At 61.2% G+C, this 20,882-nt stretch overlaps 2 protein-coding genes across 2 annotated transcripts in view; both read left to right on the plus strand.

Annotated features, from left to right (window-relative positions):
* Nucleotides 1-12,239, plus strand: part of CARMIL3 (capping protein regulator and myosin 1 linker 3) — a 16,722-nt gene extending 4,483 nt beyond the window's left edge. Inside the window, exons 12-40 of the mRNA XM_040620760.1 lie at nt 112-198; nt 401-510; nt 628-705; nt 1,268-1,344; nt 1,423-1,527; nt 1,622-1,691; nt 2,170-2,251; nt 2,378-2,474; nt 2,614-2,668; nt 2,749-2,921; nt 3,224-3,292; nt 3,509-3,602; nt 3,709-3,807; nt 4,225-4,353; nt 4,526-4,639; nt 5,068-5,243; nt 6,039-6,126; nt 6,263-6,400; nt 6,668-6,731; nt 6,875-7,083; nt 7,471-7,571; nt 8,253-8,568; nt 8,925-9,053; nt 9,708-9,774; nt 9,875-9,964; nt 11,402-11,520; nt 11,604-11,784; nt 11,939-12,049; nt 12,166-12,239. Of these exons, the coding sequence (XP_040476694.1) occupies nt 112-198; nt 401-510; nt 628-705; nt 1,268-1,344; nt 1,423-1,527; nt 1,622-1,691; nt 2,170-2,251; nt 2,378-2,474; nt 2,614-2,668; nt 2,749-2,921; nt 3,224-3,292; nt 3,509-3,602; nt 3,709-3,807; nt 4,225-4,353; nt 4,526-4,639; nt 5,068-5,243; nt 6,039-6,126; nt 6,263-6,400; nt 6,668-6,731; nt 6,875-7,083; nt 7,471-7,571; nt 8,253-8,568; nt 8,925-9,053; nt 9,708-9,774; nt 9,875-9,964; nt 11,402-11,520; nt 11,604-11,784; nt 11,939-12,049; nt 12,166-12,191 (3,254 nt within the window). The 3' untranslated portion in view covers nt 12,192-12,239. The remainder of the gene's footprint in view (nt 1-111; nt 199-400; nt 511-627; nt 706-1,267; nt 1,345-1,422; nt 1,528-1,621; nt 1,692-2,169; nt 2,252-2,377; nt 2,475-2,613; nt 2,669-2,748; nt 2,922-3,223; nt 3,293-3,508; nt 3,603-3,708; nt 3,808-4,224; nt 4,354-4,525; nt 4,640-5,067; nt 5,244-6,038; nt 6,127-6,262; nt 6,401-6,667; nt 6,732-6,874; nt 7,084-7,470; nt 7,572-8,252; nt 8,569-8,924; nt 9,054-9,707; nt 9,775-9,874; nt 9,965-11,401; nt 11,521-11,603; nt 11,785-11,938; nt 12,050-12,165) is intronic.
* Nucleotides 12,240-14,279: 2,040 nt separating this feature from the next.
* Nucleotides 14,280-20,458, plus strand: CPNE6 (copine 6). Its single transcript, XM_040620904.1, has 16 exons — nt 14,280-14,395; nt 15,733-15,904; nt 16,349-16,528; nt 16,872-16,946; nt 17,112-17,186; nt 17,338-17,421; nt 17,513-17,602; nt 17,947-18,051; nt 18,251-18,337; nt 18,555-18,614; nt 18,881-19,014; nt 19,098-19,152; nt 19,239-19,290; nt 19,615-19,748; nt 19,886-20,122; nt 20,321-20,458. The coding sequence occupies exons 2-16, from the start codon at nt 15,737-15,739 to the stop codon at nt 20,456-20,458; spliced, it is 1,674 nt and encodes a 557-aa protein (XP_040476838.1). The 5' UTR covers nt 14,280-14,395; nt 15,733-15,736.
* The last annotated feature ends 424 nt before the right edge of the window (nt 20,459-20,882 follow it).

Here is a 20,882-nt window from a genome sequence, read left to right on the forward strand (position 1 = left end):
ACTGCTGTCCTTAACCCCAGGCCTGTACCCACTTTAAGCCCCCACCCTGACTCTGCACCCCCGTGCCCACCACCAGCCCCTCACTGGCCCATTTCTGTCTCCACTCCCCAGGCTTCCTTAGTCTGAGTCAGCAGCTCCTCTGCTTCCCCACTGGCCTCACCAAACTGTGCCTGGCCAAGACTGCCATTTCCCCTCGAGGTACTTGCACCGGGGCCCCTCACCTCTGACCTCTGACCATCCTCCAGCCCTCTGGAGCTTTGAGTCCCACCAACACACTCACACAGCCTCCCAGGGATCTGAGGGAGGGGAATGGAGCCACATCGTAGGGTGGGGAAGAGTTGGGTTGAAGGGGAAGAGGTGGGGATGGGGCCCAACCCAGCTCAGTGTCTGCTATGCTCAGGGCTCCAGGCGCTGGGCCAGACGTTCGGGGCCAACCCTGCCTTTGCCAGCTCCCTTCGATACCTGGACCTGAGCAAGAACCCCGGGCTGCTCGCCACAGACGAGGCCAATGTGAGTCCAGAGAACATAGCTCAAGCCCCTGCAGAAGCACGCTCAGTCTTCAGGACCTGGGAGTCTCCGCCCCGTGGCTCTGCCCTTCCCTGGCAGCCCCTCTGTCCTTGTTCCCAGGCCCTCTACAGTTTCCTGGCCCAGCCCAATGCCCTGATGCACCTGGACCTGGCAGGGACCGACTGCGCCATTGACTTGGTGAGGGCTCGGTGATAGGAGAGCCAGCCTGAGGTGATTCGGGGAGGCCAGGGTGGGTCCCTGCCTCACCGCCCCTGCCTTGAGTGGACAGAGCTCGTGGGAAGACTCCAAGTTCAGCTGAATTCTAAAGCTATGCCCACAGCTCACACCTGTGGGGTATGCGATCCAGGTCACTGCCCAAGGTTGTGGGGCTGTGCCTAAAAGCCAGCCCTCCCTCCATTCCCCAGCTGTGCACCCTGGCACTGAGCTGAGCCCATCAAGGGGAAAGGATTCTTCCTCTCACTTGAACAAGGCACCTTATGAGCCCCTGGTGGCCCCAGCTTTACACAGTCGCTGCCCGTGAGCCTCTCCACCACCCCTGGGATCAGGCAGGGAGTAGACCCACTTTCCACAGACACTGAGGCATCAAGAGGCAAAGTGGGCATTCATAGAGGGGCTCACACAGACTGACTGCCGAGGGCGATGAGCCAGGACCTTGACAGGGAGGGAGGGAGGAGTCCTTGCCAGCCCCTGCCGACGCCCCTCTCAGCCCCTGTGAGACCCACCCTGTCTCTCCCCACAGCTTCTGGGAGCCCTGCTCCACGGCTGCTGCTCCCACCTCACCTACCTCAACCTGGCGCGCAATAGCTGCTCCCACAGGTGGGAGCACAAGGGGTGCAGGGAGGGATGGGGCGAGCCTGGGCGCCCCCCCCAGGCTGACTCCGGGTGTCTCCGCAGGAAGGGCCGGGAGGCCCCGCCGGCCTTCAAGCAGTTCTTCAGCAGCGCCTACACGCTAAGCCACGTCAGCCTGTCGGCCACGAGGCTGCCCCTGGAGGCCCTCAGGTCGGGTGGGTGCAGGGTTGGGGGGCGTCTAAGAGGGAACCGTGAGAGAAGAGGGTGAGGGGTAGAGGTGGGCCCGCTGACCTTCTTCCCACAGGGCGCTGCTCCAGGGCCTCTCCCTCAACAGTCACCTCAGTGATCTGCACCTGGACCTCAGCAGCTGCGAGGTGAGCCCTCCACCCCCCAACACCACTGCCAGTCCCCCACCCATCGCCCCACTGTTCATTTCTCTGACCTTCCTCAAACCCTGGCTCCATCTTGCCTCTGTGCGGCACCTCTGTGGCCCTCGAACCTGACCACACCTCCACTTTCCCTGCTTAGTCTCTAGTCTGTGTCCCTCTTTTCAGAGGTCATTTTCAGCCTCCAGTCCCCCCCCCCTCACCCAGAGCTTTGGGGTGGGAGATACCAGACTTTCCCACCAGAGGGCAGGAGCGAGCTATCTCCAGAGCCCCAGCCTGGAGATCTTTCTGGCTACAGGGAGGAGGGAGAGCCTTAGGGAAGGATCTGGTGTGGAGAAGGGGCCTCCTGATCTGACACCTGAGACCTAGCATGGCCTTGAGTCCTAGTGTGACTACTCTGGTCTCTTAGCATTAAAGGTGCCCTCTCCCGCTACCTCTGCTTTCCCCACCCCACCCCACCCCACAGCTCCGCTCAGCAGGAGCCCAGGCTTTGCAGGAGCAGCTGGGGGCTGTCACCTGTGTGGGCAGCCTGGATCTGTCAGACAACGGTGAGTAGGGGCACTTCCCTTCCTGGGGATCAGTGAGGTCAGGGACTGGAACATGGGGGAGAACCCCCTGGGGGTACTCCAGGGAGCCCTGGGCCTCAGTCCAGACCTCTCCCATTTGTTGGCCAGGGTTTGACTCGGACCTCCTGACGCTGGTGCCCGCACTTGGAAAGAATAAGTCCCTCAAGCACCTGTTCCTGGGCAAGAACTTCAATGTCAAGGCCAAGTGAGGCCCCCTCCCCATACCCACAGACCTCACTCCATCATCCAAGTACCCTTTTGGCTCACTGTATTACCTCTGGCCCCTCCCTACTCAAATCACCTCCTGCCCCTCCCCTCCTGCTCTGAGCCCTGACTCCCCGCAGGACCCTGGAGGAGATCCTGCACAAGCTGGTGCAGCTGATCCAAGAAGAGGACTGTGTGAGTGCCTGGGCCTGGGGAGGGACCCTCGGTGGCAGGGGCTGCGGGGACCGGGCCCAACCCCGCTCTTGCCCGCGCAGTCCCTGCAGTCACTGTCAGTGGCGGACTCGCGGCTGAAGCTTCGCACCAGCATCCTCATCAATGCCCTGGGCAGCAACACCTGCCTGGCCAAGGTGGACCTGAGCGGCAACGGCATGGAGGACATCGGGGCCAAGATGCTGTCCAAGGCCCTGCAGATCAACTCCTCCCTCAGGTGCCGGGCACAGCCAGGCCCCTACCTGGAGTCCCAGTCCGCACCCCCACACGCCCTCCTTCCTTGCCTCGTTGATCTGACCGGGGCCCCCTGACCTGGAGCCCCGTCCACCCCTCACACACACACACACACACACACACATGCCCTCCCTGCTTGCCCCGTTGCTCTGTACCCCAGCTTCCGGGACACCCTCAGGCCCAGAAATGTTTCGGAGTCAGCCCCATCACCCAGGAAAGAAGGGAGGACTCCAGAGTGGGCTGTGTGAGGGAGAGGTCACGAGCTGCCGCTCACTGTCTCTCTAGAACCATCCTATGGGATCGGAACAACACGTCTGCCCTGGGCTTTCTGGACATTGCAAGGGCCCTGGAGAGGTGAGCGGACTGGGGCTCTGCCCTGACCCCAGCCCCGGCCTCCCTGGGCTTGGACCAGACCCGCCACACCAGCCCCTACCCCCGCTTGCTCCACCTGTTTGCACAGAAATGTTAAGAAAGGCCAAGGGTGAGGGAAATGGTCAGCAAGGGGGGTCTGGGGAGCAAGGGCCCCTCCTCACCTCTCGCCCTCCAAAGCTGTGCCACTATGCCCCACAGCAACCACACGCTGCGCTTCATGTCCTTCCCCGTGAGTGATATCTCCCAAGCCTACCGCAGCGCCCCTGAGCGCACCGAGGACGTCTGGCAGAAGGTAGAGGCCTCAGCTGGGGGGTGGGGGCGCTGTGGTCGCAGAACAGCAGGCGACAGGGGGCAGCCCACATTCCGGACCCCGACCCCTCCCACCCCGTCGTCTCCAGATCCAGTGGTGCTTGGTGAGGAACAACCACTCCCAGACGTGCCCGCAGGAGCAGGCCTTCAGGCTGCAGCAGGGCCTGGTGACCAGCAGCGCCGAGCAAGTAAACGTTTCCCTCTGGGACACATGGGGCACACGCGGGGCACGCTGGGCTCAGGTGTGGTGGGATAGAGCGGGCACGCGCAAAGGGGGCGGGCAGGAAAGAGGCATTCTGTGGCGTCCATAATTGGACGGAGCGCGCACGAGAGCAAAGGGCAGCACGTTCGGGGTATGGCCTCAAACGCGAGAGCCCATGTGGGGGGCCCCAGACGAGGAGTGTGCAGGACTGCGGGAGCGCCCCTGGGCCTTCCAGGGCATCCCAAGAAGAGAGAACAGGCCATCCAGAGACACCCCCACCACCCCGGCAGTGCCAGCACCAGGAGCACCCCCCAGGGCACCCAGCAACGGGGTGCCTGGGTTCCCACCTGGGAAGATGAGGGTGCAAGGGGCCCCCCTGACACTTTTGCTGGCTGTGCTGCAGATGCTGCAGCGGCTGTGCGGCCGAGTGCAGGAGGAGGTGCGGGCCCTGAGGCTGTGCCCCCTGGAGCCTGTGCAGGACGAGCTGCTTTACGCTCGGGACCTCATCAAGGACGCCAAAAACTCACGGGCGGTGAGAGCCCTCCGCAGCCCCACCCGCCCCTGCAGACCGAGAGCCCGGAAGGCCAGCCACGTGGCCCCGGGAGCATCGGCCGACCCAGGCATCTACCCTCCCAGCCCAGCGCCCCCAGGGACGTGGTCGGGCCCAATTCCGACCCTCTGCGGATAACCCCTTCCCTCTGCAGCTGTTTCCCAGCCTCTACGAGCTGGGCCACGTGCTGGCCAACGACGGGCCCGTACGGCAGAGGCTGGAGTCAGTTGCCAGCGAGGTGTCCAAGGCTGTGGACAAGGAGCTGCAGGCAAGTCCTGAGGGAGGCAGCCCAGTGTTGAGGCTCAAACCCAAGGGCTGGGGTCAGCACAGGGAAGTTACTGGGGACAAGAAGGAAATGCAGAGTTGAGGCCACCCCCACTCCCGATGTGTCAGGCATTGCTAGATTTTTTTCTGCTAGCTTCCCCTTGGCCCCCAGCTCTGACTTCTCCCCTCTGGACTCTGATCCTTGGACTGACTCTCTCCCCTGTCCCTACGGTCGGGTGGCAGGGACACTGACCAGGATGTGGGGAAGCCTGCGTGTCCTGGGCTCTGCCTGGTAACCAGCCCTGGCACGTCGGCAGGCCCCTCAGTCTCACCAGAGGGGGCTGGAATAGACAGGCTAGCATCTCTTCCAGTGCGGCCCAGCCCTGACCCTGCACCCCCTGGGGCTCCGACCTCCCTTCCCCCCCACACCAGGTGATCCTGGAGTCGATGGTCAGCCTAACGCAGGAGTTATGTCCCGTGGCCATGCGAGTGGCCGAGGGGCACAACAAGATGCTGAGCCACGTGGCTGAGCGCGTCACGGTGCCGCGGAACTTCATCCGAGGGGCGCTGCTGGAGCAGGCGGGCCAGGACATCCAGAACAAGCTGGAGTGAGAGGCGGAGGGGTTGGCACTGGGACAGGCTGGATTAGGCCCAGAGCTCACGGGGACTTGGGGCCCAGCTTTCAGCAATGAATAATGAATGGCACAATCTCCATTACAAGGGATAAATCTTTAACTAACTGCAACCTTGGCTATTTAGGGTCTGGCTGGCCTTTGCTCTAGAAATCGAAGTGCTGAGCCTGGGCTTAGGAGCCTGGCTGTGCACACACACAGGAGTAAACACACACACACATAGCCACAGGCATACACCGAGAATCGCGTCCCGGAAACAACGCACAGCGTCCTCGGAGGTGTGGACAGACTTGATGAGTAGGGGAGCGTGGACTACACTCTGCCCCCCACCCCAGTTCTTGTTGCCCGCCCCCCCAAGCTCTCATTCTGGGTGCCACCGCTCACCAAAGCAAAGGAATATGATTACACATATCCGTGAAATGGCCAAGCTTAAGAAGAGCCAGTTTCTGGGCTTCCAGCAGAGACCAGCAGGGTTCACTCAGCAACCCAGTTTACCCAGTTCTGTTCTACTGGAACTCCAGGAGCGTGGCCTGGAGCCCCCTTGCTCCTCCTCCTCATTTCCTCTTCGCCCACCCTCCCTGTCCACACACACCCATGCTGGGGGTCAGTGGGTGGGATGGGGCATGCCTTTATGGAGACATAACAGAGACCTAAGGTGCCTCTGTGGACAGCCAGGCCAGCTGTCCACTCCCTTAGGCATCTGGGGAAGGGCAGGGCCAAGGCTCAGGGGCCAGGGAGGGGGTGGCTGAGCTGTCCCACCTGTGCCCACAGTGAAGTGAAGCTCTCAGTCGTCACCTACTTGACCAACTCCATAGTGGACGAGATCCTGCAGGAACTGTATCACTCGCATAAGAGCCTGGTAAGGCTTCTGAACCCCAGCCAGGCTCGGGCACACCCCCCCACCCGTCACCCTATCTCCCCCAAGCAACCCTCTCCCAAAGCCCTGGAAAGTGGGCAGCTTCCCAGGGAACCTGTTCACACCTGTCCTTCCTCAGGCCCGGCACCTGGCCCAGCTAAAGACACTATCAGATCCACCGTCGGGGCCAGGCCAAGGGCAGGATCTGTCCTCCCGGGGCCGAGGCCGGAACCATGACCATGAGGAGACCACAGATGATGAACTGGGGACCAACATTGTAAGTGCCCCCCCACTCCCCACCTTAAATGAGGAACCTCCAAAACACTGTCCCCCTCCATTTCTCTGGACGGCACTGTCCCCTGTCCCTGGGCCTGGTCTCATCTCCCCCACCCCCCCAAATCCAGCCTCGCCTCTTTCCTCATCCCAGTAGCTCAGCCACACAAGGGCAGGGAGGCGGGAGGGGGCCCTAAAGAGAAGTAGGAGGCTCCGGGGGAGGCTCCTGGGACTTGCAGCCCGGCCCCACCCTTCGTCTCCACTTCTGCAGGACACCATGGCCATCCGAAAACAGAAACGCTGCCGCAAGATCCGGCCAGTGTCCGCCTTCATCAGTGAGTCCCCAGCCTCCATTCCGATGCCCACCAGCTTCCTGCACCCTTCCCAGCCCCGGGTCCCTTTCTTTTTCATTCTGTCTCACCCGCCTGCTTTCTCCCTGTGCCTCCTGCTGGTCCCTCTAACGCTGCTGTGTCCACAGGCGGGAGCCCCCAGGACATGGAAAGCCAGCTGGGGAGCCTGGGGATCCCCCCCGGCTGGTTCTCAGGACTCGGGAGCAGCCAGCCCACAGGCAGTGGCTCCTGGGAGGGTCTATCCGAGCTGCCCACTCACGGCTATAAACTAAAGCATCAAACACAAGGCAGGCCCCGGCCCCCCCGGACCACACCTCCAGGACCTGGTCGGCCCAATGTGAGTCCCTAAGTCCTCACAAGAGGACCAACTTCACTCAGCAATGCCACAGCCAGAGGTTCTAGCTTTAGGACCCCAATGCCAGAGACATCAGCCTTGGGGGATCAGGCAGGGGCCCGGGCAGGCCACAGAAAAGAGGATGGAATTATCCAGTTTTCCCAGATGAGAAATCTCTGTCTGCCAGATAGTGACAGTTCCCATTTGGGTGAGGGATAGAGCCAGGAGCCACCAAGCTTAGGAAATGCCCAGGGGGACTGAAGTCTCAATTTCCATGGGTCCCACAAGAGGCAAGGCCAAGTCCAAAGGGAAAGGCCCTGAGTAGACGGGGCGAGGGGGGAGGACTTCCTGATCCAGATAAGATACCCTACAGAACGTTCCTCCCAGCAGGTGCCAGTGACTGGGACTCGTCAGGAGAATGGGATGGCCACCCGCCTGGATGAGGGGCTGGAGGACTTTTTCAGCCGAAGGGTCATGGATGAAAGCTCCAGGTGTGGCACCTAGACACAGCCCCATTTTCTGCAGGCCCAGAGGCCCTGAAGGGCTCTCATGTCCTCCCAGCCATCATGGAGGCCTGTCCAACTGCAGGGTCCCAAAGCCAGTCTCTCTGGAACGTTTCCCCATGTTCTCATGCTTCCCCACCCAGCTCTTAACTCCCACGTTCTCTGACTCTCCTCAGGACAGCTGGAAAGGAGAGGGTCAGGGAGAACCACCCCAATGGGGTAGTGGGGACAGGGGTGGGCGGATGGGGCGGCAGCAGTTCCTGGGATGGGATGACAGTTAGTGGAAAGAGGCCTGGAGGGTATATTCTCTGTCACAGTCCTGCAGACTCCCCAGCATCTGTCCAGAAGGAACAGAGTCACTTGGAGAAGCTGAGAGAAGGATGGGGGAATGGGGGTGCCCAGGAGGAAGGAGTTGCTGGGGAGATGGGGGGAAGGACGCTGCTGGAGGATTATGACAGGGAAGGTGAGGACGCCATCTCTCCTGAGAAGGAAATGGAAAGGATTACGGGGCGCAGGAGAGGCCGGGTGAGAGAGGAAAGTGGGAGGTTTGTTGGACCCAGGGCTCCACTAACGCCAGCACCCAGCACCACCAGGGCCCTGCGCGACCTCCGCCTCTGGTATTTGCATCTGCCCTTGGCTTTGTCACTAACACACCCCAACCCTGCCCAGCTACCCCCGGACGCTGCGGACCCTGCGGCCCGGCCTCTCCGAGCCGCCGCTGCCTCCACTCCAGAAGAAGAGGCGCAGGGGCCTGTTTCACTTTCGCCGGCCCCGGAGCTTCAAGGGGGAGAGGGGGCCAGGGTCCCCCACCACTGGGCTGCTCCTCCCTCCGCCCCCACCCCCACCCCCAACTCAGGAGAGCCCCCCCAGCCCAGATCCCCCCAGCCTCGGCAATAACTCCTCCCCCTGTTGGAGCCCAGAGGAGGAGAGTGGCCCCCTCCCTGGATTTGGGGGGAGCCGGGGGCCTTCCTTCCGCAGGAAGATGGTAAGTGAGGTGAAGTGCGGCCTCCTCCCCCGTTGCTGTCCTACACACAGCCCACCCACTTACCCCACCCCCGGCAGTTAATGGGAGAATGCTAGGACTCAGGCTTCTGGGGGACTTTGGGCACCCCAATGGCCCCGCTGCTTGAGCGGTCTAAGCCTGGTGACCCAGTGCATGCTGGGAGTGCTGCATGCAAAGGAGGGCAAAGGAAGGACTCCTCAGAGGAGGGCTGGAGGGTCGGGGCCGGGCAGCCCCAGGGCTGGGGGCTCAGCGGGGCAGGGGCCCTCCCCTACTCCCTTGCTGCCCACGGAGCCCCTTCTCCATCAGGAACTGCTTGTAAACCCGAGGCCTTGTTCCAGGGCACTGAGGGGGCAGAGCCAGGGGAGGGGGGCCTGGCCCCTGGGACGGCACAGCAGCCAAGGGTCCATGGTGTTGCCCTTCCTGGGTTGGGAAGAGCCAAGGGTTGGAGCTTCGACGGGAAACGAGAGGTGAGGGGAGCCCAGGCACCCAACCGTTCCTATGGATCCCTGTCTGCCTTCCTTTCCGAGCCCCGTCCCTGCCGGGCCGGCGGAGAGAGAGGTTCCGTGGTGTTAGAAGGTGTGAGCTGCAGGCGAGCTCACGCCACACGCCTGCCCGCCGCGACAGCCTGGGCGGGTCACCTAACCGCCCCGGCCTCGCCCTCCCTGCCCAGCAGGCAGTCGTATAAATACTTACCTCTAGAGCTCCCTCTCTGGAACTTTGGTGACTTAGACCACGTTTATGACCGATTTTTACTGTCTCCACGTGCCACCTGTATTAGCGGTTAAATATTCTTCTTTCAGTCAACTCGCCTTTTTAACTTACTCTGGTCCTAAGCACGATCACTTTTTCAAATCGTGGGCTTATTGTACTAGTCATGTTTTTTTTTCTACCACGCAGAAAATAAACACGGAACTATTAAAATAACAGTATGCTCCTTCGTGTAAACCATTTCTTACGCCCCTCGGGTGGTAGGGGTGCCACTTTGGGGGGAAGAGGGTCCGAAAGTCTAGGGACCAGTGCCGTGAGAAAGGCACAAGGTGCCAGACCAGAAGCCCCTTGTTAACTGCAGCGCCCCGTGTGGACGACACTTTTCTTATGACCTGACTCAGCTGTCCTTTCAGGGCACAGGCCCAGACCTGGAGGGCAGCGTCCAGGCTTGGCAGAAACGGCGCTCTTCAGACGATGCAGGTGAGAATGGTCGCCCTCACATCCTCTCCTTGACCCCTCTCTCAGGGCCCCCTCCTGATGTGCCTTTCCCCTTCCTCCCCCTCCCCTCCCCGCTCTCCAGGGCCCGGAGCCTGGAAGCCCCCACCACCACCCCAAAGCAGCAAGCCAAGCTTCAGCGCCATGCGCCGAGCCGAGGCCACGTGGCACATAGGTATGGAGCACCTCGTCCCGGGTAGCCCCACTGAAGGCCCGTGGTGTGTCACAAGGACCAGAAGCCACAGCCCCTGTGTGGGGGAACTTTACAACCAAGGTGGGGCAGTGAGGAAGTCACCACAGTAAAAACGTTTACAGATATTGACAAAGCTACATCCGAAAGAAACAAGCCAATCCAAAGCAAGGTCCCTCAGATCCAAAGTGGCTTTGCCAGCCAGGGTTAGGGGAAAGGAACACTACTTTGTGGATGGTTCCAGGGAATTCTGTAGGGCAGGCGCCACCTTGGCACCATCAGCAGAGCGGCCCCCCTATAAAGGAGCCCCCACCCCGCACGGCAGCTGGGAAAGAGGGTGGGCAAGTCCCAGCCGGGCCAGACCCACCTCAAACATTCCAGTCTCCTCTAAAAGTAGCCGGCCAAGCACAGAGATGTGCCGCAAGGAAGGGGCGAGAGCCATACCTTGGAGGTCAGGAATCGTGGGTGTCAGTCCCGGCTCAGCCACCACCACCAGTGCTGACCTTAAGCAAGTCTTTACCCTCTGCCTTCAGGATTCTGAGGGGTAAATAAATTGTGATACGGTGCCTGCTTTCTGCTGGAGCACCTTTCACTTAAGGAGCCTCTAAATGAAAGCTGGTCAGCTCGCCATCAACTTAATTGCCCACAGGCCTCGAATATAACCCTCCAACATCATTGACAGGGACAAATCTCCCGACAGAGGTAGATGCTTGCTCCCCTGCCCCACGCCCATCGAAGGCTAGGGCACAAGGGCGAGGTGCAGAGCCCGTGCTCCTGGCCCGTCCTCCAAGGCCGTCCCAGCACTGGGGCCATCCCACACACAGACCAGTTAGAACACCTAAAGCGAGGCTCCATCCTCATTTAGGAAACCGCAAGAATCAGATGCGCTGTGCACACACCTACCCCCGGCACCCTCCAGGTCCCTCTTACTCACACCACACAGATACACACACACAGACAACACCTTCCGGGTGGCACGCCCTCGGGCGCAGATTGCATAAAGCCACAGAGGCGGCGGCGGGGGGGCGGGGGTGTGTGTGCCAGGGCATCTCTCCCCAAGGCTCTCACCGTCTAAATCAGACTGGCAGACAGAGTCCTGGGAATGCCAGGCTGCAGGCTTGGCAGGGCCCCGGGGCACTGCGGCCCTGGATGGACAGCCATGCCTGTGGACCCAGCAGTCCCTGGGCCCTGGCTCTGCCCCAGCAGCAATGGGCTCAGGCCCTGCTCTTCAAGAGGAACAGCCAGGCCAGAGCGCCCCCTCCCCCCGAAAGCTGATGGGCTCAGGACAATCCTGGAGACCAAGGGCTATGGTAACACGAGAGGACGTGCAGGGCAGACACAGGAGCAAATGGGCTTGGAGGGGAAAAGTCCTGGTCTCCAGACGCCTTTTCCTGCAGCTTCTCCTCTCTTCCCATCCCCCAGCTGAGGAGAGCGCCCCCAACCACAGCTGCCAGAGCCCCAGCCCAGCCTCTCAGGATGGGGAGGAGGACAAGGAGGGGGCCCTATTCCCAGAGAGGACTGTTCCCACCAGGAATGCCAAGGTGAGGGCCGGCAAGGAGGACGGGATAGGCCCTTGGATGAGGTGAAAAGACTAACTGACCCAGCATTTTTCTTCTTCTGCCAGCTGCAGGACCCCCTTTTAGCTCCACGGCCCCCCAAGCCCGTGGCTGTGTCCAGGGGCCGCCGCCCCCCGCAGGAGCCAGGGAGCAGGGAGGAGGCTGAGGCTGGGGGTGCAGCCCCAGGAATGAACAAAGCTCGGCTGAGGCTGGGCTCACAGCAGGACCAAGAGGAGCCTGAGATCCAAGGTCTGCTCCCTGGCTGGAGGGGGGTCAGCATGCCTCTGGGACCTTGCTGCCCATATCAGGACCCCCTCCCGGGCTTGGAATGAGTCACAGCCTGGATAAGCATCCAGCGGATGGCCCTACTCCTGTGCCAGGCCTGCCTTGACTGTCATTTCAGGGCCCCCAGATCCAGGCCGCCGGACTGCCCCCCTGAAGCCCAAGAGGACACGGCGGGCACAGTCCTGCGACAAGCTGGAGCCTGACAGAAGACAGCCCCCTGACCCCGCAGGTGCCAGTGGGGTGGGGGAAAGGGCGGTCCCCCTCTGCCTGACATGGCATACCCCACACCGAGAGGCTGGCTCTCCCTGCCCAGGAAACAGGACTCCCTGGATTTGTCCCCAGCAGGAACCAGTGAGCCAGGAACAGACTGACAGCCACTGCAGCACCCTGCCCAGCCCTCCTCTCGACATGTGCCTCACAAGGACTCAGACCCCCACCCACCCCCCCACACCTCCAGGCCCTCTGCCGGCCCATCCCACAGGGGCAGAATGGCAGGATGAGGTGTGGGGACAGCAGGTGGGGGACAGGAAGGGAGGGAGCAACCTGGAGAGAGGGAAGCAGAGCTTGGGGCAGGGCCGTCTCCTCTCCTGGAAGGGCGGATCCGTCCCTCTATCCCCAGGGACTCTCTCCCTCATTGTATAGAATAAAAAAACAAAATCACTGCCTGCCTCGTCTCTGCTGTCTTCCCCATTCACTGCGGCCACCCCCCACCATCTGCTCCCCTTTTGTGCTCAGTGCTTGGCCACAGTGGGGAAAAGTAAGGAATCCCCCCACAGGGATGGGAATGGGACTCTGACAGGAGAGAGAGGGACCTGAGAGGTGCGAAATGGGAGGGGACTGAAAAGTGCCCCCTAAGTGTGGGCTGGGGGGTCATGTTCAGGATCTGGACGGAGCTGGCTGGAGCAAAGACCAAAATGACCAAAATCAGTACCAGTGTGTGTCCAGCTCTGGGGGGTGCAGTGGGATCAATGTTCCAGGAGGAGACTGAGGAGCAGTGCGCTGTGCGGCGTGTGTGCAAGCTTACACACAGGCAGGCTCACGAGCGGTGGAATGAAACAGCGTTGCATTGTCTTAGGGGGACCATCGGTAGTCAGAAACCTCAACAGTAGAGTGACCTGAAGGTGAACAGAAGTGTTTATGGTGAGAGATGATCAGATTAATTGCTCCCCATTGGTGTACTAACACATACTACCTTGGCATTCGAGGCTCCGTTCAGGGACCTCCTCCTCTGTGAAGCCCTTCCTGATGCCTTCCCCTGACTCATCTAAATTGAACCCTCCCTCTCTGTGACCCATTGCTTCCCAAACCGGTCTGTAGTTTTGCACCCGTCACACTTCATCGCATTGGTGTGTTAGCTTATCCTCTCTCTGTCTGTGGGTCTGTCTGTCCTTTATAGAGGCACCTCCCCCAGGGGCAGGAGCTGCGTCTCAGTGACCCGTGCAGCCCCAGCCCCAGGCGCCCAGCAGATGCTCAACAAATGGCTGCTAGCTTAATGTGCAAGCAGCATAGAGGTTGGAGGGTACGGATGTTCTGGTGAACCCTCTCAAAGACTCACCCCAGGTCACCGTGGACCGAAATGTCTTCTCACGTGGCGTGCAGCTCCCCAGGCAATCGCTCCCTTTCCCCGTCTCACCAGGGAACGCCTAGCGTCTTGTTCTGTCAAGATCTGTGTGTGACATGGCCCCTCCCACAAGGATGTGACCACATGGGTTGAATCTCGGGGTGGGGGGCTGAGTTGTGGGCACTAGGAAGCTGCCTCGGGGATCGGTCCTTCGGCACATCTCCCTCCTGGCAGCCCCTGCTTCAGGATGGGAGGCGGCGCGCCCTGAAGGGATTGCGTCCGTTTCTTTGTGTGTCCCCGTTGAAAAGCAGCTAGGGAACTGGACCTCATTCTCAAAGCTCTGAGAGGCAGCGTGGTGCGGGATGGTTTTGAAGGAGCACGTGAAGATCTCCATTCTGTTGTATTTGGGTTGGTGTGAATGAGTGTATGTGTGTGTGACAAGTATAGCCCCGTGTTCCTTGATGTGTTACTGCGAATATCCTCTATAAGCGTGATGTGGAGAGGGCTGTGAGACTGGGTGTGTTTCCTTATGTGTATCCATAGGGCTGTGACTGTCGTGGTGTCACAGTGAGTTTATGTGCCGGCGCCTGTGTGTGTCAGGATACGTGTGAGCCCATGAGTCGTGGGTGCATGTGTCTCCATCATCTCCCAGTGTGAATGTGTGTGCGCGCACGCACTGCCACAATGTGTGCATGGGCGTGGGTGTGGTGTGAAGGGGAAGATGTGTGTCACTGTGTCTGTGGGGGTCCTGCCTCTGAGCCACCCCCAGCCCGCCCTCCTCCCCCGGTTCTGTGGCTCCCTCCCAGGCAATGGCCCTGCCCCTCCCCTCTTCTCCCTCCCAACCGGTCTGTGCGGGGGGAGCTGGTGCTGCGGCCCCCCCACCCCTCCCCATCCAGGCCCCATAAATAGCAGCAGAGCCGGAGCCGGAGCCGGCGCCAGCGGCTGGAGCAGCAAGGGAGTCAGGGCCAGGGCCAGAGAGCCGGAGAGAGGAGCCCCCGACTAGAGCCCAGGTGAGCCTACCCTTCCTCCCTCGCTCAGCCCCAGCCTGGCCCAGCCTGACCCAGTCTCCATAACAACGTCTCCCCCAGCCCCCAGAGAGGTCTCCAGTCCTGCCCGATCCCCTCACCACCACATGCCCCTGCCCATCTCAGGGACCCTTCGAGAACTGGGAGACTTGTGGCTGGAAGGCAGAGACCCCTACCCACCCACCCAGACCCTCCCTCACATTTCCAGAAAGGTACGCGCTGTGGGGGGGGGGGGGCCCAGCCAGAGAAGGGTCCCAGTTCTGAGGGCAGTACGGGAAGTGGCACACCCTCCTGGATGCAGACACACGGCTAGGGGACAGACACACAGGGAGGGGGCATTCAGACACACCAACGCACACCCGCTTGGGGGAAGCACGACACGGGAGCAGACAGCCTCACCCTGCGATGTGGACAGACACAGATAGATGGACTGACCAGCCGTGAACTCGGGCCAGCATACCCCTGCCTGCTGCTGCCCGAGGCTTGGTACCACTGCTGGGGGAGGGTGACATGCGTGCATCCCACGGGCAGCATGGAGGGGGCTGTGGCTCCCCAAAAATCCTGTCGCTAAGAGACAGTGCCAGTGCTGCCAGGAAGTGTGAGAACAGGGGAGGTGGGGAGGGAAGAGAGAGTTGTCATAGTGGGAGCCCCTGCCAGGAGCCTGGAGGAGCTTTCAGCAGGGACAGGGCTCTGTGTCTAACTGCCCAAGCCCACCCCCCACTCCTTGCCATAAGCCATCCAGAAGGTGAGTGGGGGGGGGGAGGCAGAGAGGGACAGCCCCGCCGGGCATCTTGCAACCTGTCTCCCCCTGCCCACTGCAGACTCTGTTCCTGAGGCCCATCCGCTTCAGGCTTCTGGGGCTCCTCCACCCATTTCCCCACCCCCCTGCCCTAGTTCAGCTCCCTCGTGCCAAGACTGAGTGCAGTGCTGGCTCAAACCTCAGTCGGGAAATAGCAGAAGGTGCTGAGGTAGCAGAAAACATGGATCAATTGATGGCCTAGGAGCCAAGACTGCCAGGAACCCCACACGCACCCCCAGCCTTCTCTATCCCCATGCACCCCTACTAGGCCAGCAGGGGTGACAGAGACACAGGGCTGTGCAAGGGTGGGAGGCTCAGGTCCTCCACCCTCCCTGTTCACAGCTCCAGGGAAGCCAAGCTGAGGGCAGGGGTGGGGGTGAGTAGGGGGGAAGCAGGAGATCCATGAGATCCTAGGGCCTCAGGAAGCAGGACACAGTGGGAGTGGGGCTCAGGTTCCCAGAAGACAGACCCCTCCTCTAGCAGATGTTCCCTTTCCTGTGTCCAGGCCATCTGCTCTGTCCCCACAGTGCCATGTCGGATCCTGAGATGGGATGGGTGCCTGAGCCCCCAGCCATGACGCTGGGGGCCTCGCGGGTGGAGCTGCGGGTGTCCTGCCATGGCCTCTTGGACAGAGACACGCTCACCAAGCCCCACCCCTGCGTGCTGCTCAAGCTCTACTCTGATGAGCAATGGGTGGAGGTGAGAACCACGGGCCGGGCCCGGGCTTATCTGAACTAACCTCCTGGCCTGGGAAGGAGGGGGGCTGGGAAGCGGCAAGGAAAGCTTCAGCAGGGAATGTGAAGACCCTGAGGGGCCTCTTCTAGGCTGTGAGGGTAACCCTGGAGGCAGGTGTGCCATCATTACAAACACAAACCATTTTACAGCTTCCAAAGTCCGCAGAGTCCCAGCGGGTCCTCAGATGGGCCCAGAGGAAGCGGCAGAGGTCCCAAAGGCCTTCTGGGAGCCCCAAAGGACTGATGGCTCAGGGGGCTGGCAGCACCTCGAGCTCAGGGTTGAACCTAGCAAGGGAAGAGCTAGTCACTGGGGATACGGGAGCCCGAGGAAAGCTGGCATGAGCAGGGTGCTGCAGGGCAGGGGAAAGTAGCCTGGGTTCCCACAGGGCCCTTGCCCCTCCTGCTGCAGGTGGACCGCACCGAGGTGCTACGCTCCTGCTCCAGCCCGGTCTTCTCCCGGGTGCTGGCCCTTGAGTACTTTTTCGAGGAGAAGCAGCCCCTGCAGCTGCACGTGTTTGACGCTGAGGACGGAGCCGCGGGCCCCAGCAATGACACCTTCCTTGGTTCTACAGAATGCACCTTGGGCCAGGTTTGCGTTCCCACCCACCACCACCCCCGCCCACATCTGCTTCTGCCTCTGAAAGCCAAAATAACAGAGAATCAACTCTGGAGCGAGTTCTGTCTGGGCTTGGACCCCATCTCCACCATTGCCTGGCTGTGCAGCCTTGGGCAAGATACTTAACCTCTCTGAGTCTCAGTTTCCTCATCCGAACAGCGCCTATTCTTAATGTTGCTGTGGAAATTAAGTCCAACCGTAGCCCGAGTACAGCCCCTGTGAGCACTCTAAGGACGCTTACTACCTTGTCCCTTGTTCCCTGGCCAAGGCAGGTCAGGGGTGTCACAGCTGGGGCTCCCTCCACTTCCATCTCCAGATTGTGTCACAAACCAAGGTCACTAAGCCATTGCTGCTGAAGAATGGGAAGCCTGCGGGCAAGTCCACCATCACGGTAGGCAAGGTCACCTGTACTCCCCCTTGGGTGGGGCATTCAATGCCCCTGCATGGACATCCACGGCGACATTATGTCCAGGACCGGCCCCCACCTAAGGGAAATGGCATAAGGTGGCCCTTTGGGTGGTAGGGGGGCATCTTGCTACTTGTATTCCCCTTGCAGATCGTGGCCGAGGAGGTATCGGGCACCAATGACTATGTGCAGCTCACCTTCAGAGCCCACAAGCTGGACAACAAGGTTGGAGCCCCAGAGTCTAGGCCCCCATCTTCCTTGTTAGAGAGCCTAGGCCCCCCACTCCAGACGAATCAGCGCTGCTCCCCTCTCGGTGTTAGCCGCCTCCCCCTGCAGACCTCACCAAGCTCACGGGTCCTTTCCTCCGCATCCCCAGGATCTGTTCAGCAAGTCTGACCCCTTCATGGAGATCTATAAAACCGACGGGGACCAGAGTGACCAGCTCGTCTGGAGGACTGAGGTTGGTGACTGGGGCCGTGGGGAGGGAGGGAGGAAGAGCAGAGTAAGGGGACCTAGCTAGGGGGTGACCAGCTCTCTGGTGCCTCTCCCAGGTGGTGAAGAACAACCTGAATCCCAGCTGGGAGCCATTCCGCCTGTCCCTGCACTCCCTGTGCAGCTGCGATGTCCACCGGCCTCTCAAGGTGAAGCCCCCTCCGTGCAAGGGCAGCCCGTCAGAGCATCCAGCCTCTGTCTGAGACATTGCCCCTGAGTGTGTCAAGACCCTTCCTCTCCCTCAAGCCCTTCCCACTGTGGGGTAAAGACCAGGTCACAGCTCGATGTTCCCACTTTGTATACCTTTTATCAAGGCCAAAGTCCCTGCCAGATGGAGCCAAAGACTGAAGTTGAGCAGGTAGCCTCTTTGGGCAGGTTGAGGACATCTGTTTGGGCCTAGGCACTGTTAGCCCCCACCTCCCTAAATCCCTCGCCCTGCCCCCAGCAACCACTGCAAAGCCACCCTGACCCTTTCCCCTCCCTGCCTTCTCAGTTCCTGGTGTATGACTATGACTCGAGCGGGAAGCATGACTTCATCGGCGAGTTCACCAGCACCTTCCAGGAGATGCAGGAAGGAACAGCAAACCCTGGGCAGGAGGTGTCACCAAGATCCCTGGGGGAATTCCGAGAGTGCTGGAGAGCCCAGTATATGTGATGGGGAGAGGGTGGAAAGTACCGAGGCTCAGTCTAAGGACAGAGCCCTAGGGCTCTTGGTCTGGGAGGCTCTGCTGGAAGGGAGACAAGGGGTCTCCTGATAGAATTGTGACTCTGGGCTTGTGGGGTGTGGGGGGGTCTAGATGCAGTGGGACTGTATCAACCCCAAGTATCGGGACAAAAAGAAGAACTACAAGAGCTCGGGGACCGTGGTACTGGCCCAGTGCACGGTAAATCCCAGTGCCCCCCTCACGTCGGACCCTCAGATTCACCCCTGCCCTTGTTCCAAAGACCAGTTTCTCCTCTTCTGAGAACTGAGAAGCCTTGCCCTACCCACCGGGAGCTTCAACCTCAAAACCTTCCCTCCACTTCCCCCACAGAAGCTCCCCCCCCCAGCTCCCTCCTCAAAGGACCATCTTGCTACTTTCCGTGTTCCCCTCCTGCCAGGTGGAGAAGGTGCACACCTTCCTGGATTATATCATGGGCGGCTGCCAGATCAGCTTCACGGTAAAGGCCCAGGGGATATAGGGGACACAGGCAAGAGGAAGGGGCTAAACACATAGTGAACAGAGGAGCCCCCAATCCCGCTGCCCCTACTGGGGCCTCTCTGGAGCCTCAGCATTGCCATCTTGTACCCCTCACGCCATGAGGATGCTACCCGTGGGCTTGACTGGATTTACCTCAGTCTTCCCTACAGTCCCTAGCTCTGGGCCAGCCCCTCTGTGAGCTCTCATGGATGCTGTGTGACATTCTCTCCCCCGCCCCCCGCCCAGGTGGCCATCGACTTCACCGCCTCCAATGGGGACCCAAGGAGCAGCCAGTCCCTACACTGCCTCAGCCCCCGCCAGCCCAACCACTACCTGCAGGCCCTGCGCGCAGTGGGAGGCATCTGCCAGGACTATGACAGGTGGGAGGGGGATAGGCTGGGGAGGAGGGAGACGAGTAGGGAGGCCTTGCCCGATGGGCCCCACAGCCTTTTCTTCTCCCCAGTGATAAGCGGTTTCCAGCATTTGGCTTTGGCGCTAGAATCCCCCCCAACTTTGAGGTAGGCTGGGTTTGAGAGGAAGGGAGGACTTGGTGGGAGAGTAGGAGGAAAGACATCTTCTTGCTGTTCTCACCTGACTCTCACAGGTGTCCCATGACTTTGCTATCAACTTTGACCCGGAAAACCCTGAATGTGAAGGTAAGAGGGGAGATGTCCACCAGCCCCACCTCCCCCCATACAGCTTGGACATTCTGTACACCCCATGCAGGGGCACAGACTCCGTCCTCATGGACCAGCCCCCAGCTGATCCCACCACTCACCTCTGTCTTCATTTGGGACTCGGGGCCCCTGACCCCGCATCTGAACAGCCTCCTCTCCCAGAGCCTGGACCACCCAACTCTCCTGCTTAGTGTGGAATTTAGAGGGCCAGGCAGTCCCGAGACAGGGAAGGATGTCCTCGCTTTAAGGGTGTCAGAAAGGGCTCCCTGCTAATTTCTGCTGGCCTCACCTCCTCGCCTGCAGAGATCTCGGGGGTCATCGCCTCCTACCGCCGGTGCCTACCCCAGATCCAGCTCTATGGCCCCACCAACGTGGCCCCCATCATCAACCGCGTGGCCGGGCCGGCTCAGCGCGAGCAGAGCACCGGCCAAGCCACGGTGAGGAGGCGAAGCAGGCAACCAGGCGCTGCCCCACTGGGTGTCCTCCGGTGGGGCCGGGGCCGGGGCCCTGACTTGGGGCGGGTGCCAACGCCCTTGCACAGAGCCTACCCTTCCTCCCCTCTGCCCGCCCTCAGAAGTACTCCGTGCTGCTGGTGCTCACGGACGGCGTGGTGAGCGACATGGCCGAGACCCGCGCCGCCATCGTGCGCGCCTCCCGCCTGCCCATGTCCATCATCATCGTGGGTGTGGGCAATGCCGACTTCTCCGACATGCGGCTGCTGGATGGCGACGACGGTCCCTTGCGCTGCCCCCGAGGGGTGCCCGCGGCCCGCGACATCGTCCAGTTCGTGCCCTTTCGGGACTTCAAGGATGTGAGTGCCCGGCGCCCCCTCCCGGCCGAAGGACTCCTCAGCTCCTCAGGCCCTCAAATCTGACCCGTCGCTCCCACACCGGGTTGACGGCCTGAGAAGGACGCTGGAGCCCAGCGGGCCACCCGAAGCCCCGCCCCCTCGCCCGGCCCCGCCCCCACTCTCCGGCCCCTAACGCCGTCCCCGCCCCTACTCCACCAGGCCGCACCTTCTGCGCTTGCCAAGTGTGTCCTGGCTGAGGTGCCCAGGCAGGTGGTGGAGTACTACGCCAGCCAGGGCATCAGCCCCGGGGCTCCCAGGCCCTGCACGCCGGCCACGACCCCCAGCCCTAGCCCGTGACTGCCTCCCACCGGACCGACACTCCCTCGGCCTCTCAGTGAGTCCTGGGGGGCCAAAGGAGTGGGCAGGGGTGCAAGGCGGGCCTTGGTGGAGGGCATCTGGGCTCGGTGTGGCGTAGAGGAAGGTGCTTATGACTATCCCACCCTGCCCCAGGTGCCTGTCCTGACCCCTGTGACTCGAGTGACCAGTGCCTCTCCCTCTTGGACCAGCTGTGGCCCCTAGGTCCTGGAAGTATGTGGTGAGCCCTGCTCTTTCTCTCCAGGCCCCATGCCCCTCAGCCTTGTGACTTTCTTCAGTGATCCTGACATTCTGGTCGTTAATAAAGGGAACCACTCCTAGCACCTCAGCCTCTAGCTATCGTGCCTCAGATGCCTGCCGACCATCTGTAACCCCCACCCCTCCACACACACCATTAAGAAATGAG

This window comes from Ursus maritimus, unplaced genomic scaffold (genome assembly GCF_017311325.1).
Source record: "Ursus maritimus isolate PB19 unplaced genomic scaffold, ASM1731132v1 scaffold_36, whole genome shotgun sequence".
NCBI classification, from domain to species: Eukaryota; Metazoa; Chordata; class Mammalia; order Carnivora; family Ursidae; genus Ursus; species Ursus maritimus.